General features: G+C 33.9%; 2 protein-coding genes across 2 annotated transcripts; both read left to right on the top strand.

Moving 5' to 3' along the window:
* The first annotated feature begins 8,225 nt into the window (after positions 1-8,225).
* Positions 8,226-12,679, top strand: LOC145106696 (DUF21 domain-containing protein At2g14520-like). The gene is made up of 11 exons (XM_079043637.1): positions 8,226-8,400; positions 8,501-8,577; positions 8,666-8,749; positions 9,017-9,130; positions 9,214-9,300; positions 9,695-9,834; positions 10,265-10,352; positions 10,749-10,822; positions 10,897-11,024; positions 12,299-12,552; positions 12,641-12,679. Exons 1-11 carry the CDS (start codon positions 8,226-8,228, stop codon positions 12,677-12,679), a joined length of 1,260 nt encoding a protein of 419 aa, XP_078899763.1.
* A 237-nt stretch (positions 12,680-12,916) lies between these two features.
* Positions 12,917-15,610, top strand: LOC145109086 (Tetratricopeptide repeat (TPR)-like superfamily protein). Its single transcript, XM_079046195.1, has one exon. It carries the CDS (start codon positions 13,329-13,331, stop codon positions 15,480-15,482), a length of 2,154 nt encoding a protein of 717 aa, XP_078902321.1. The 5' UTR covers positions 12,917-13,328; the 3' UTR covers positions 15,483-15,610.
* Positions 15,611-16,429: the final 819 nt, after the last annotated feature.

Consider the following 16,429-nt stretch of genomic DNA (forward strand, 5'->3'; position numbering starts at 1 on the left):
GTTAACCGGCACACTAATATGGGACTAATAAAGGATGGAAATGGGTAGCTCATAGTTTGTCATAGATCAATGGAGCGTGTGTGGTTAACCGACAGATTGATTAGGTGATAAATGACTTTGAGAGTACCAAGCTAATTTGCATGGTTATTCACACCTTGTTTTTGATCATCGGCATCCCAGTCACAAACTTGAAGGGCATAATCGAGATTAAACATGTCATTGAAAAAGTTCAATGAATCTCAAAGAATCTAGGAATTTTAATTCATTTAAAACTTAATACTCCTTTTCGTTTTTCATGGTGGAAATTGGTAAATCGTCATTTACCTACCTTCAAATATTTTACAATTGGATTACGACATCCCTCTTCCGAATTGTAGAATATTGTGTTGGGTCCTAGCCTTAATATTTCATTTTGGGTGTTATATTAAGGACTTAAATCAACTAACTTGAATTTTTGCCTTGTAGATGTCTAGTTTTGACAACTATGGTCTACCTTATCCTTTTGGAAAAAGCTTTCTTTATAAAGATGATATTCCACAAGACAATCAAGGTGAAAGATTAATCCCTTCTTCGTGTTGTAGTGGAACTTCACTTCCTCCACATCCTCCAATAATTCTCCCTAACCCACAAGTTCAAAGACTTGAAAAGTTCAAGTTCACTCAAACCTTATTGGCTAGCAAAGACCAAGATGGAAGGTCTGTGTGTGCACATGTCTTGGAGATGAATTCACACATTGACAGGCTGGGAATGTTAGGAGTCGTTGTGTCGAGGAAGTTGGTTGTTGACTGGGTTCTTCAATCACTTCCTGAGTCATATGGTGAGTTCATTAAAGATTACTATATGACAGACCGCGACATGTCCTTTATCGATCTTACGTATTTTCTAATTGTTGCTGAATCAGCAATGATTTGGCGCACTGGTAATGTAAATTTGATTGGAAGATCTACTTCCCAAAGTTTCATGGACATTGACAATGGAAACATTGGAAGTCCAGAAAAGATTTCTCTTTCCAAGGAAAAGGGAAAGGCTAAGTCTGAGATTGTCCCGTGTATCATTCCAAAAGAGTCTGTTTGTTTCTATTGCCAAGAGAATGGGCATTGGTTGCGAAGCTGCCCTGACTACCTGAGAGATCTAAGAGATGGTAAAGTCAAAATGTATGACTCTCCTTCAGGTAAGTTCACTATCTAACTCTATTAAGTTCCTACTTAAAGATTCTAAATACATGATGTGATAAAATTGCATTTTGATGTTTTGTAGGATCAAAGAAGAGAAAGGAAGCTTGAAAGAAGAGTAAGTTGATTCTGATCGTGAAGAGATGGATTTCGATAGCATAGTTTGATGTTGAGAATTTTGAGTTGCTACTTAGGAGTTATGATAGATTGCTTAGAGATATGTAGCGACATAGTTTTTATATGTACTTGCATTGTAAGGACAAGATTTTCCGTGTTTTATAAATAAAGAAAGAATTTTGATTTTATCTTATTTATATTTCCTTGCAATGGCATTTGTGAAAATTTATGTTTGTATGTTTCTATTTTTAGCGATATGGATTTGATTCTTTCGTGTGTGGTAGTGTCTAAATTTACCAAATAAGAAAAGATTCTCATCACCAAGTCTCAATTGGATAGAAACTTGGAATCATGCAACTTGTACTGTATGATGAATGAGAACCTTCGTCTTTGGGAAATTAAGACTAATTCCTTGTTCACATGTATATGTGAGTCAAGGGAAGGACTAGGGGATCGGGTACACTTGGTTGTGCGCTGGTCAGGTCCACCACAAAGAACGATAAGACTATTCGTCATGATTTACTAAAGTTTAGTAAATATGGTTATGCTTACAAGATTAAGTATAATTCTGAGTCATTGGAAAAGTTTCAATGTATAGCAGAACGAATAAGAAGAATCAAATTAGGCAGAAAGATAAAAGTTTCTCCAATCTGAAAGGAAGGGAGACTACTTTAGTATCGTGTTTTATGATCATCTTAATGATTATGAAAACCATATTGCAATTGATCCTCTAAGAACACCTTAGTGCACTTGTATGGCTAAGAAGAGGAATCGTGAATTGTTGAAATGGTTAAATCAATTAAGGTGAGTCATACTTCGTTCCAAAATCGAATCTTAGAGTCATAATCCAAGATTATGACTTGAGTGACATATCTTAAGTAGGTTATAACACATTCAAATTGGTAGTTGTGATGTTTTGGATAAGACAAAGACCAACTAAGACCAATTATGTGAAGTGCTATTCTTGATAAGAATCCACACTAACTCATGAATATTTATTTGTCAAGAAAAGTTTCTTGACAGAAAATCTTATATGTCAAGAGGTCAGTAGGAGTCTTAAAAGATCTTGAAAAGTTCAAGAACTAATCAAGAGTAAACCTATTGTTAATCACTAGCACATGACATGAAGTTTGTAACCTATCGTGTTGACATATTCTTATTTTTTGTGCCCTTTCCAGTTGGTTGACTATGCATGTGAGTTCTATGAGTACTCAATTGTTTGCATAACAACTTGGAAGCAATGGTAGGCCTTCGTGTTACCAAGTGGCAAGAAATTAAGATTGAACAAGTTCAGTCCATATGAGTTTAGATTTGTCACTAACATTGTCTTATGATTATGGTTATGACAAATTCACATGGATAGGAACACATACACCATAAAATCTAAGTGTCATAAGGTTTCTCTCCGCTTCACGAAAATGATTGTGAGGAAACACTTTCACTAAATAGATTTTAAAGAGTTAGCAATTGTGATATTTGCATTCTCAAATTCGATTATGATTACGGCATCCCTCTTCATAGTTCGAATTGTAAGAAATGGAAAAAGGTCTAAACATTTGGGACTTATTACTGTAAGTTCTAAAATTGTTTAGACATACATGTGAGCTATCTAAGGAAAGGTGTATGAGTTTGAGAAGCCTAGATAAAGTCTTATCGAAGCGTCTTGTATCAGAAATCTGAAATTTGGTAAGAAAGTCAACAAGTATTGATTTCTAGAAGTCCAGCTTATTTCTGGGTACATGTCAAATCTAGTGGTAGCATAAGTGTTATGCTAGTAAGATAATAATTGTCATGCTAGTGGGAGCATAATTATTATGGTAAGTGTTGCGAGTTAGCAATGTTAATTATAGAAAACAAAGGTTTCAATTCGCAAAGTTGCAGGGTTTGAAAAGTTGTTTTGCTATAATTAAGGGAGAGGAACTTATACTTCATTTCAATTCTAAAAGTTTAGATTGAGATTTTAATCAAATTTAGTCAAGGACATATATGAATGTTATGATGAAAAGATTCGATATAAGGAAATTCTATATATGGAAATGTTATAGCAAGAGACTGGTAAAGTATCGCGTCTTTATGTAAAACATTATGTATCGTATCCCATATGCTTCGGGTATAGGATCGATTGCATGTGCTATAATATTTATGTGTTCTGGATTTTCCAAATGCCTTGGGCATTAAGTGGGAAAATGGATCAGAACTGTATATGACTAAAGTTATTAAACAACTGTCAATGACGATTTGAGGTTCCCTAATGATTGGTTGCTTAAGGACAGTTGGAAGTATAGTAATGAATGGACCATATTGATATGATTTTGAATAGATATAATTCTATTAAGAATGGATAGTCATATGGAAATTATGGAAAAGTTTCCATAATGTGAGTTGGATATCAAGAATCTATGAGTAAGTTAGAAACTTTTATGTAAGAAGGATGTTCAAAGGAATGTGCTTTGAATATGAGACTTCGTATCTATGGAATTTTTTTGTAACAATCTCCAATGGAAAGTTTTGTAATTGGCAAAGTCTCTGTGACTTGTGTACATAGTCATTACAAAAGGATCACTGCATATAAGCTTAGAATCTAACAGATTAAAGTAAGTGGCAAGGACTTGGTGTTCTCACACTTATGATAAGGATTTGGAATTGTGAAATGAGTGTCATTGGAAATGTTTAAAATTGATTTATTTCACAAAGTAAGGACCATAGGTAAACATAGTGTGCATGCTTGGAGCATGGGATAACTATTGTTTTAATTCAAGTATAAAGTTGATAAATCGAAACATTATACAATGAATAATGTGTAATCAATATGGTGATTAAATAAAAGGTGTTTTATTTATATTCAAAAGTTTTGAGACCATATTGGATTCGATTATTCTCGTGTTTCACTTTGCATGTTTTGACTTCCCGAATTACTAGATTATTCAAATTATCCACAGTCGATCATACTTTGGAAGTAGGTATTGAAGCTAGACTGTCATGAATCCGTCTGTAGATTGTCTAAAGTGTTAGACATAGCATAAGTTTGCTGCAGTATTCATGAGTACTCATGAAATAAGATTTGAGTATTGGATTAAACCCACGCTCATCTGAATCACTTCATGGATTTCATAACGAGTGATTGTGAGACGATAATATCTTATATTCTTGAAACAGAGAGATATGAGTTGCAATTTACAAGTCGGTTGCACATTGATGATATGAAAACGCGCCAGTAACTTGGTGTTATAAAACGTATTGTTGTGTGTGATTTGATGAGTAAATAGAGCAAGCATATGAGTCGAAGTTTATCCGTTCCTTTTACCCTAAGAGGGATAAAAGCGATATTTGTGCGCCCTCGATGATTTATTAATGACAACCCTAAGCGCTTGGCAAAGCTTCGACTGATTTGATTTGTTCAATTATTCGGTCGTCATAAATCGGAAATCGGGAAGCAACACATGAACAGAGAGAATAATTATAATCCATGTCTCAGTTCATACGATATCTAGAATGGAGGAATATATGATCCCTTATCTAATGGACGCATCATTGACTAGGTCAGAGTTCGACAACGGCTTTTAAGAGCTACGATTGCTAGTCGGGTTTTGAAGTCGTACCTGCAATTATAGTTATTAGACTTATCCAAGTGGGAAACTGTTAGATTAGGTGTCTAAGCTCATAACTATAATTGGTATGTACTTGACCCGAGAGTAGCATGGTCCATTTGGGTTGCCTTTACCAGAACAATCTGATAGGATGGATATTTGAGAAAGAGGTTATTTATGATTTACTAATATATTATAAGTATAATATATTAATTAAGAAATCATAATATTTAATTAGTATTGATCAAGAATTAATTTGGAATTAATTTAGTGATTAAAAGAGACTAATTAAATTAACGGGGACTGATTATGTAAATCAGTGACATATATATTGTTTGGGCTATTGATCTATGATGGGCTAAGTTTATGTAAGTATCCATGAAGAGTTAGCCCATTTGAGATATGGATCATAACCTAAGTGTGTGGATTAGGGTTTACCCATGACTCTTGGAATCCTACACTATATAAATGTTACCCCTTAGCCAAAATCGGTTACCCTAAGTATTCTAAGAGAATCATAATCGATTTTAGAGTGCCTAGCCTCTCTCTCAAAGTCCTCCATTGTTCATGGTGTTTGTGAACCATTTGAGGCATCACAATTGAGGTGTTAAGCTCTTGAAAGGCCAAAACTACAAGCTACACTAAAGAGGTATTCTTCTAACTTGATTTTATGATTTATATGTCAAATTTGTATGCTAGTTGTAGGCTTCATGCTTTGGAAATTTTATTGCATGTATAACTAGAGAAAACTTAGATCCAAAGCTATTATGGTTGTATGTGCACCATAGGAGTGTTATAGTACACAAAACCAAACAGAAGGCACCAAGGCCGACCCATTATTTGTTATGTGACATGCTAGTTGGTTATGGGATGTGTGGTATGCTAGTTGTAATTGCAGTACTTGCATGAAAGACCTCGGGGGGTTCCCGAGGCACTTGGGTGTAAGACCTTGGAGGGTTTCCATGGCATCCTTAGTAAAGACCTCGGGGGGTTCCCGAGACACTTGGGTGTAAGACCTTGGAGGGTTTCCATGGCATCCTTGGGCTAAGACCATGTGGGGGTTCCCATGGCTCCCGGAGTAAGACCCTGGAGGGTTTCCAGGGCATCCTTATATGTTTGTATGTCTGATTTATATGGTAGTGGGCTAAGACCATGTGGGGGTTCCCATGGCACCCGGAGTAAGACCCTGGAGGGTTTCCAGGGGATCCATATATGTTGTATGCATGGCTTATATGGTTTATGTAGCTTTTATAGCTAATATGGATTGTGTGATTATGTGGATTGTGTAGGGTATGCTCTGGGGAACTCACTAAGCATTAGCTTACAGTTTGTTGATTTGTTTCAGGTACTTCTGAGCCTAAGGGCAAGGGCAAGGCTTGATGGTGCGGCATGCACTCTCTGACATTTGATTTAATGGGACACTCTGATGTTTGAAATAAAATGTTAATGTTATGAATTTTGAAAACAATGGTCAATGTTACTTCATATTTTATGGGAATGTTTGGTTAATTAAAAATGAAAATTTTATTTGAAAATTTAGGTCGTTACATATTGATTTATTATATGAGTAATTGTCACACCCCGTTAAAAGCGGAAATACAAAGGGTGACATGCTAAGGTCTCATAACACAAGGTAAATAGGAGTACCAACCATAATCCTTGATCATTTTAAGTTTACATCATATTCGAAACAGTATTACATTTTAGTTTAATACTACATAGTCTAATACAAATCATAACATCAAGCATAAATCATTGTGGCGTCTTAAATTGGCGCACTGATCGTTTCCCGAAATGCATGCAAAAATGAGGGTCAACTATAAAATAGTTGGTGAGTTCACATTTCATGAAAATAGTTTTGTTCAATGAAAAGTTCGAACTCGTAAAAATAATGAATGCCAATGCATTCCTGTTCACAACCAAGCCTAACGACCGCTCTTTCCCCGTCCTATCATGTCCATGGTTTTCATGATATTTGTTCACGAAAATATGCACTCGCAGTTCTCAGCGAGTGGGGGTTGTCTACCCCAAATAGTGTTATCTATATGCACTCTTCGGCATTTGATTTGATGGGACACTCTGTCGTTTGAAATAAAATGTTAATGTTATGAATTTTGAAAACAATGATCAATGTTACTTCATATTTTATGGGAATGTTTGGTATTTATGGTTATAAAGGTTAAGATTTTCTGAAAATTTTGGGCTGTTACAATATTCCCCCAAGTACAATACACTAAAAAAAATTCAAACAACTAAGTTGGCTTCGGTATCGCTTCACTTAGCTCCATCTTCATGTTGGATTCAATAGTCAAGTCACATTCTTCACTTAGCTCCATCTTCATGTTGGATTCAATAGTCAAGTCACATTTATTTTCATGGAAATATCATGAGAATCCATTTGTATATTAAGTTGTTATGATCAAAAGAATATATATAGATAAATATGAGGTGCGTGTAGATCAAACGAAGAGGCCTAATTAATATTTTTAGTTTTGCACACTTTTTATTGTTTAAAAAATAACCAAACATGTGAAAATTAATAATCTTTATACTTTATAATTAGAGATTAATATCGATATATTCATACAAAACAAAGTTCTATTATAGTATTCATAGTTTAATCATCATATTTTTTATTAAATAGTGGTTGCTGTAATATAGTATTTTGTCTGAAAAAATAGATTGATGTTGATGTGAAACTATTAAGATTACAAAATTAATAAATTTTATGTATTTTTAGATAATAGACAAGTGCTAAAAACTAAAAAAAAAATGATTATCAAATGAAAAAGGTATGAAAAGGATCGAACTTTGTATAGTGTTTTAAAAATACCATTGAACTAAAAAGATATAAAAATATAATAATGTATAACTTTTGTTTTTAAAATATTATTATGACCGTTAGAAAAAACTATTCTAGGTCACAATGGTATTTGAAAAACAAATATTAAAGTTTGTTTTTTTTAGTTTAAAGGTATCTATAAAACACTTTATATAGTTGTTGGCCTATTATAACATTAACCCTAAAATTTATGGGATCAAATTTTTGTTTTTCATTGACTTCCATAACAAAACATCCAAACTTAACTCATTTGGAATATTAAAACATCCAAGTCAGCCGGCATAAGTTTATCATCACAATTCCTTCCAAAGTTTTGCACTTGGAAAAAAACAAATCATAACACAAATGACAAAACCTTTGATGAAAAAGAGTGTAATTCCCTTTGGAATATGCTCAAAATCCGATTACTTTGTTGGCAACCTTCTAGTAGCCTTCCTTACAAGCCCAAATCTATATAAAAACATACGATGAAAGATCAAAAAAAGGGTTATCGACTTCAAAACAGGAATGAAGTACTTATCATGTTGCAGCCCAGACTTCTTCTTTCATGTAGCAGTCATCTCCATGATCGTCTTGTTTGCAGGCATGATGTCTGGACTCACACTTGGACTCATGTCAATGAGCCTCGTTGACCTTGAAGTTCTTGCAAAATCAGGAAAACCCATGGATCGTGTTCGTGCATGTAGCCATTTAATCTTTATTTTTTTATTTTTATTTTCCCAAATTAATCTAAAATCTTATAAAACTTATGGAAATTTAGCATAAATCTTGTCTCACTGCAGCAAAGATTTTGTCGGTTGTGAAAAGGCATCATTTAGTTCTTTGCACACTCTTAATTAGCAATGCCACGGCCATGGAGGTATATAATTAATTACACATGAACTAAAAAAAAATCATAATTTTTATGATTTTTTAAACGTTGTTAAAATGTGGTATTATTATTTCAGGCACTTCCTATATTCTTGAACAATTTGGTCCCAGAATCGGGTGCTATTATTATTTCCGTGACGTTGATTCTTCTGTTTGGTGAGGTTAGCATTTTATCTGTAGTAATAGTCAAGGGCTCAATTATCAAAAGTTGCAGTGTGAAAGTTTCAGTTTCAAAGTGAATTTGGACTTTCTTTTGGACACTGGGCATTTATGTCAGCTCCTTAATAGGACAGTGTGGGCTTTTATGTCAGCTCCTAGGACAGTGTGGGTCAGCTCAAAGTTGTTAAAAGAATACATATTGTATTTTAACAAAGTCAAAATATAAAAAAAAATGGTCAATTGAAGTGTTGGTTTCCACGTTTGAGCAGATAATACCACAGTCTATTTGCACGCGTTATGGCCTAGCGATCGGTGCAGCCGTGACTCCACTAGTTCGTGTTCTAGTTTGGATTTGGTTTCCAGTTGCATATCCGATAAGCAAGGTGAGTTTTTTTTTCTTATTAAGCCATTATACTTTGAATAATTACAGTTTAGCCCCGATTGATAATTTTTACTATTGAATTAGGTGCTAGATTGCATATTGGGGAAGGGACACGTGAGTCTTTTTCGTCGAGCTGAGTTAAAGACGTTAGTTGATTTTCATGGTAATAAGGTAAAATATTTACTTTTTTTAATAGTTAAATACAAGGAACGGCAACGTACCTTCATTTATTTTTTGTATTTCTTTATGTTATAACAATATAATTCCAATCTTCTTTTATTAACGTGTTCTATTTTAAGAAATCTACTCGATCACAACGTTGTGGTTTTAATTTTTTAACTTTTTATTATTATAACGTTATTCTTTGAAAAAACTTTACCCAATTATAGCAGTGGAAATTGTTATGTACTTGGATGACATTTATATAACTGCATAGATTTTTCATAATACAATGTTGTAATACGATGAAACGAAAGTAGAATCTTATAATTAACAAATCACCAAAAATACATTGCTATTTCTTGAAGATTAATATATATGATGAAAATTCATGGTGTTTATAAAGGCGGGGAAAGGTGGAAGTTTGTCACTTCATGAGACAACAATCATTGGAGGAGCACTTGAACTTACCGCAAAAACAGCACGTGATGCAATGACTCCTTTATCTCAAAATTTTTCGGTTGATATCAATGCCAAACTTGATAGGTACCACACATTAACCATTAACACCTCAAGCCCAAAGCTACAAAGTTACAAAGTTACAACTAGTCCAATAACCTCTAATCATATTAAGGTCATCTTTGCATGTAAATGTGAATTTCTCAACAAAAAAATATATGGTATTTATTATTACATTTAAACATAATGGTAAAGTGGTCATGTTATCATTGAGTACAATCATTCAGATAACTAAATAAACAACATGTTTTTTGTCAGAGGCAAATTTTTCAAAGTCTCTATCTAATTCATACATTGATTCAAATTCTGCGAAACAACCCCTAGACCTTGGTAGAAGTTATTGGACCCACAACTTAATTATCACTTTTTATCCATGTGGGACGAGTCATTAAGTATCAATAATGTAACGAGATCTAGTTTCATTTTCAATTATATTAAATAATTTGTTATGTCTCAGGAATTTGATGAATAAGATAATCGAGAAGGGGTATAGCAGAGTGCCAGTATATTATGATCAACCGGGAAACATAATCGGAGCCCTTTTGGTAATTAGTGGGTTAAAGTAAATATTAGGGATAATCGCATAAAAGATCAACATATGATATATATGAGATGTAATAAATTAACCAACTTTTTTATAAATACTTCAAATTACCACCAATTTTATAGATTTTGAGTCACGAAACTCTAAAAATAGATTTGTGAAATTGTATTTTGCTGACGAAAAAAAAAATTGCTAACAATATTGTAACTTTATTGCAAAATATGAATATATTTTTCTAATAGAATAATTTCACAACCGATCAATTGCAAATTGGTAGTCCTTTTGTGTTATTGGTTAAAAAGATGGTTAATAGTTTATGATTATTATCTTCGGGTAATTACTGGAATTATTTTCTTGAGGTTATCTATGAATAAATTTGTTCATCATGAACTTGTAGGTGAAGAATCTAATGACTATAAATCCAGCCGATTGTGTACCAATAAAAAATATCACTCTTCGCCTGATTCCAAGGTATATTTCAATATTGAGTTTAATAGCTTATGCAATGTAACAAAATATTATACATTTTTGTTGGTGTTTTATAGAGTTTCAGACACAATGCCATTATATGACATTTTAAACGAGTTCCAAAAGGGGCTTAGTCATATAGCTGTAGTCATAAAACTGCCAAGTGGAAGAATCGAGCAACTAACCAACAAGGGCCCGAGTGAAGGTATTGTCTAGATAAATGATGTTTAAAAACTATTTAAGAAAACAATAATTCTTTTCGAAAAACATAAGGAAATATTAAATAATAGTTAGAACTTAATTGGAAAAACAATTTCCCTGAATTTCTCTATTAAAATAGACAGACGTTTTTTCTTTCGTGTATATTATTTCGTATGAACTAACGTAAATGGTCATTTTACCCTTGAAACATATTTAATCAATTAAAAATATCAAACATCAATAACCAAGAAAATCACTTTTTTCTTGAATATGTCATCATTAAATCCATTATGTAGAACAAATTGTTTCTTTATTGAACCGAATAAACCCTATAAACAAATGTAAATCACCATTTTACACTTAGAACATTCTTAACTGATCAAAAAGATCATACATCGATAACCCTAACCCAAAAAAATTCACTTTTTCTTGAACATGTACTCACTAAACCCATTAAGTTGAATAAAGATTGTCTCTTCATTGGACCGAATAAACCATATGAACGAACGTTAATGACCATTTTACCCCTTGGAACATTCTTAACCGATCAAAAAAACCAAACATCAATAACCCAGTAAAATTCGCTTTTTTTTCTTGAAAATGTACTCATTAAATCCATTAAGTTGAACAAAAATTGTCTCTTTATTGGACCGAATAAACCATATGAACGAACGTAAATGACCATTTTACCCTTTGAAACATTCTTAACCGATCAAAAAGATCAGACATCAATAACCTAGTAAAATTCACTTTTTTCTTGAACATGTCCTCATTAAATCCATTAAGTTGAACAAAAATTGTCTCTCTATTGGACCGAATAAACCATATGAACGAACGTAAATGACCATTTTACCCCTTGAAACATTCTCAACAGATCAAAAAGATCAAACATCGATAACCTAGTAAAATTCACTTTTTTCTTGAACATGTCCTTATTAAATCCATTAAGTAGAACAAAGATTGTTTCTTTAGTGGATGAGTAAACCGTATTAAGGAACGTAAATGACCATTTTACCCCTTGGAACATTCTCAACAGATCAAAATAATCAAACATCAATAACCTAGTAAAATTCACTTTTTCCTTGAACATGTCCTCATTAAATCCATTAAGTAGAACAAAGATCGTTTCTTTATTGGACGAGTAAACCATATTAAGGAATGTAAATGACCATTTTACCCCTTGGAAGATCTTTAACCGATCAAAAAGATCAAAACTCCATTAAGATACAATCTTCTTTCCTTCATATAGCCAAGTATTGAAAGGGAATATATTTGCAGTGAGAGTAGATATTTTGAACGAAAGGTGTCAAAGCTATGGAGGTTCAAGAAGCAGGAGAGCATTTAACAAATTTAAGACGATTTCTGGTAGTGGTAATGTGTCAAGGGCAGAATCGTCAAAGAGCAGAAGGTGGTCTGATAAGTTCCTTCCTGAAGTACTTAATATAATGGAAAAACCATTTTCTTCTTTTAGACAAGAAGGGGAAGTCGTAGGCATCATTACAATGGAAGATGTTATGGAGGAGCTTCTAAATGTATGATCACTTTAATCTTTTCAAAGATTCTAACCACTTTGAATATTGATTTTTATTTTTTAATTTTGGGTTTTGATTTATTGTGTAGGATGAGATATTCGATGAAACAGATCATCATAAGGAGTAATAAGGTGGAAACAAGGCCATATAGAGGAAACTTGGTGATCTTGCAACTGTATAATTGTAGTTGCAAATGAATCTTTGATGAAAATAGTATTGAATTTGTTTAATTTATATTAATAAAATGATTGCCTTCTTCACATAAATTACACAACAGTAAATCAGAAGCCTTTTTTATACGAGTACATTGTATTTTGATCTCGAATAGTGAAGGAGCTACAATGTAATTGAAAACCCGTAAACACAATGCTCACTTAAGCATTTCATCGAACACCTACACTGCGTTGTTTTCCATTGTAGCAAGATGAAACCTTTGTCATTAATGCAACAAACAATGTGCGATTAGAAGTGGGTTCTCTCTCCTCATTCCCTCGATAAGCGTTCATTGTCTCATTTTCCAAAAATTTTCTAATCGTGGATTTGTGCACCTCATGACAACGGATTCTTGCGAAACAAGTTTCAATTTTAACACCTCTGAATGTAATTTCCTTAAACTCCTGTAAGTCTTTACATCATCACAAGGAAGTTCATTGTAGGGTGGATGATTGGAGCGTCGGCGACATCAAGAAACATGGGTTTGATGTAAATGATTCTACAATAGTGAAATTCCAGTGGGTGTTTCTTCTGAAAATCGGATCTTTGACATAAGAACGTAAATGAACAGTGAACTCATCAAGGTGAACTGCTTGCTTGCTAAGCTCACCAAATCACAACAATACACAAAAACCCTTCAATTGTTCCACAAAATTCAGTCTTCCCACTATCTAAAACCAGATCAATATACCCTCTCTACAACCCTCACCGCTAGCGCCAATCTCCGTGATGACGCCGCCGGAAACCAGGTCCACGCGCACGTTATCAAAACCGGCTATAAAATCTACTCACACGTAGCCAACACTCTGCTCTTCCTCTACTCAAAATCAGAAGACTTGGCTTCAGTAAAACGAGTTTTCGCAGAGATTAAAGTCCCGGATGTGTATTCATGGACAACACTATTGTCTGCGTGCACAAACCTCGGGGAAGTTGATTATGCATGCCACCTGCTCAATCAAATACCCCACAGAAACGAAGCTGTCTGGAACGCCGTAATCACAGGTTGCGCAGATAATGGGTATCCATCCATCGCATTGGACATGTTTAATCGAATGCACTTGTTGGGAATTAGACATGATAACTATAGTTACGCTAGCGTTTTGAGCATGTGTTCTTCAGAATTAATCGACTATGGTGTACAAGTTCACTCACTGGTTATCAAGACTGGTTTTTTAGTCAAACCTTCAGTTACAAATGCTCTTATCACAATGTATTTCAACTTCGGAAACGCTAATGACGCACACCAAGTGTTTGATGAAACAGAACATGATCAGATCACTTATAATGCAATGATTTCCGGTTTAGTAAGTCTCGGAAAAGACGAAAATGCCCTCATGATGTTCAAAAACATGCAAGAAATCGGTCTCAACCCAACTGAACGAACTTACGTGAGTCTTATGAGCTCAAGTCCTTGTAAAAACTCATCTACACAACTACACGCCCATTCCATCAAGACCGGATTCCACGATTCCAATTCCGTAAATAACGCAGCAATCACCATGTATTCCAATAACTCCGACTTTCATTCCGCGGAATTGGTGTTCATGGAATTGGAACAAAAAGATCGTGTCTCATGGAACACCATGATAACAATCCATGCTCAATCCAATTCCAATTCCGGAGACGCGATTCCGACCTACTTACAAATGCAACACCACGGAATCAAACCAGATGAATTCACGATCGGAAGCTTGCTTTCAACTATGGAATCCATACAAAGCATCATGACAATTCTCGCGATTGTGATTAAAAACAATCTTATTTCAAAAACCGAAGTATCAAACGCATTGATTTCAAATCTTTCCAAACGGAATGGAATCAAAGAGGCTTACATTATCTTTAACGAAACGAATTCCAAGAATTTTATATCATGGAATTCAATGATTTCCGGGTTTCATTCAAACGAGTATTCCTTACACGCGTTAAATCTATTCTCCATCATGATCGTATCACGTTTGACTCCCGATGTCTACACGTTGACCATGGTTTTAAACATATGTGCCACCATTTCATCCTTAACATATGGAAAAGGAATCCATGGATACATAATCAAATCTAGTTATTTCCACGACACATCATTAGGGAATTCCCTAATCGCTTTATATTCAAAATGTGGGGATTTAAATTGGTCTTCTAGGGTTTTCGATTCGATAATCCACAAAGATGTAATCTCATGGAATTCAATGATTTCCGCATACGGTCAACACGGGAAAGGGGAAAAGGCAATCTCATGTTTCGAATCAATGCAAGATTCAGATTCAGTCAAAGTCAAACCAGATCATACGACTTTTATTGTGATTCTCACGGCATGTAGCCATGCAGGACTTGTTGAAGATGGGGTCAAGATTTTCAAGTCAATGGTCAACGAGTATGGTTTAGAGCCGGGAGTTGACCATTTTTCTTGTGTGGTTGACCTTTTGGGACGTGCGGGGTATCTTGATGAGGTGGAGAAGATGGTGAAGAGTGATTGGTGTAATGTGGATTGTAGTGTGTGGTGGAGTTTGTTTAGTTCATGTGCTTCTCATGGGGATTTGAGACTTGGGAGGATTGTTGGTGGGATTCTTTTGGAAATGGAAGAAGATAAGTCGAGTGTTTATGTGGTTTTGGCGAATATGCTTGCGGATGGTGGATTTTGGGAAGAGGCGGAGGGTGTGAGGAAGATGATGAGGGGTCATGGGGTTGTGAAGCAACCGGGGTATAGTTGGATTAGATTATAGAACCATAGAAACTTAGGGGTTAATTCTTTTTGACTTGATGATAGAATGACTTAATGTGTTCAGCCAAAAGCATGGCTTAATGTATTACGACATCAAGCATTTACTGTCTTTCTTTTTGTTTGCTCCGAACTCGCATTAAAATTAATAAATATTGTTAAAAGTGACGAAAAAGAAACAAATGTTGTGTATAAAACACTTTATCCATACAATTATATGAAGGGCTATCTTTGGCATGTTATAGTCATATGTTTTTGAACTTTCTTATGTTGTCATGCCAAACCAAAAAGTAGCTTATACACTTTTTAAAACCTACTCAAACTAACATTTCAATGAGCTTATTTAGTTTTTTTAAATTCTCTTATATATATATATATATATATATATATATATATATATATATATATATATATACTAATAATTAAAAAAACTCAATTTTCTACATGCCCATATGCTATTTTCTATCGGTTTATATTATCTTAACTAACTTATCAGTTGGTTTTATAAAATGTCATTTTTATCAGCTTTTCAGATAACTTTTAAGCTAATTTGCATAGTCTATTTCAGCCCTTTTACTAACACAAAACTTTATGGGGAAAACATAAACAACTCCTTAGGCTGGTGGGAGTGGTGTCATATTTGTTATGATCCACGTAGGCGTCACGTCAGCTTTGTCACACTCTTTACAATTTTTGTCATTTTCATGATATGGATTGTCACACTTGCCATGGTATTTTGTTTTAATTAATTAATTTAAAAAACTAAACATTTCAAAAATACTATCTTTTTTAAAACTAAAATTTCATTAACTTCAAAAAAAAAGCACACACTTACACTTAAAAAACAAAACACATTTAAAATTAAAATAATACACACTTAAACTTAAAAAAACATAACATGCTTAAAATTAAACTAAACTTAAAAAACATATCACACTAGGGAAAAAAAAA

This window comes from Lactuca virosa, chromosome 4 (assembly GCF_052849685.1).
Source record: "Lactuca virosa cultivar CGN04683 chromosome 4, Lactuca_virosa_CGN04683_v6, whole genome shotgun sequence".
NCBI classification, from domain to species: domain Eukaryota; kingdom Viridiplantae; phylum Streptophyta; class Magnoliopsida; order Asterales; family Asteraceae; genus Lactuca; species Lactuca virosa.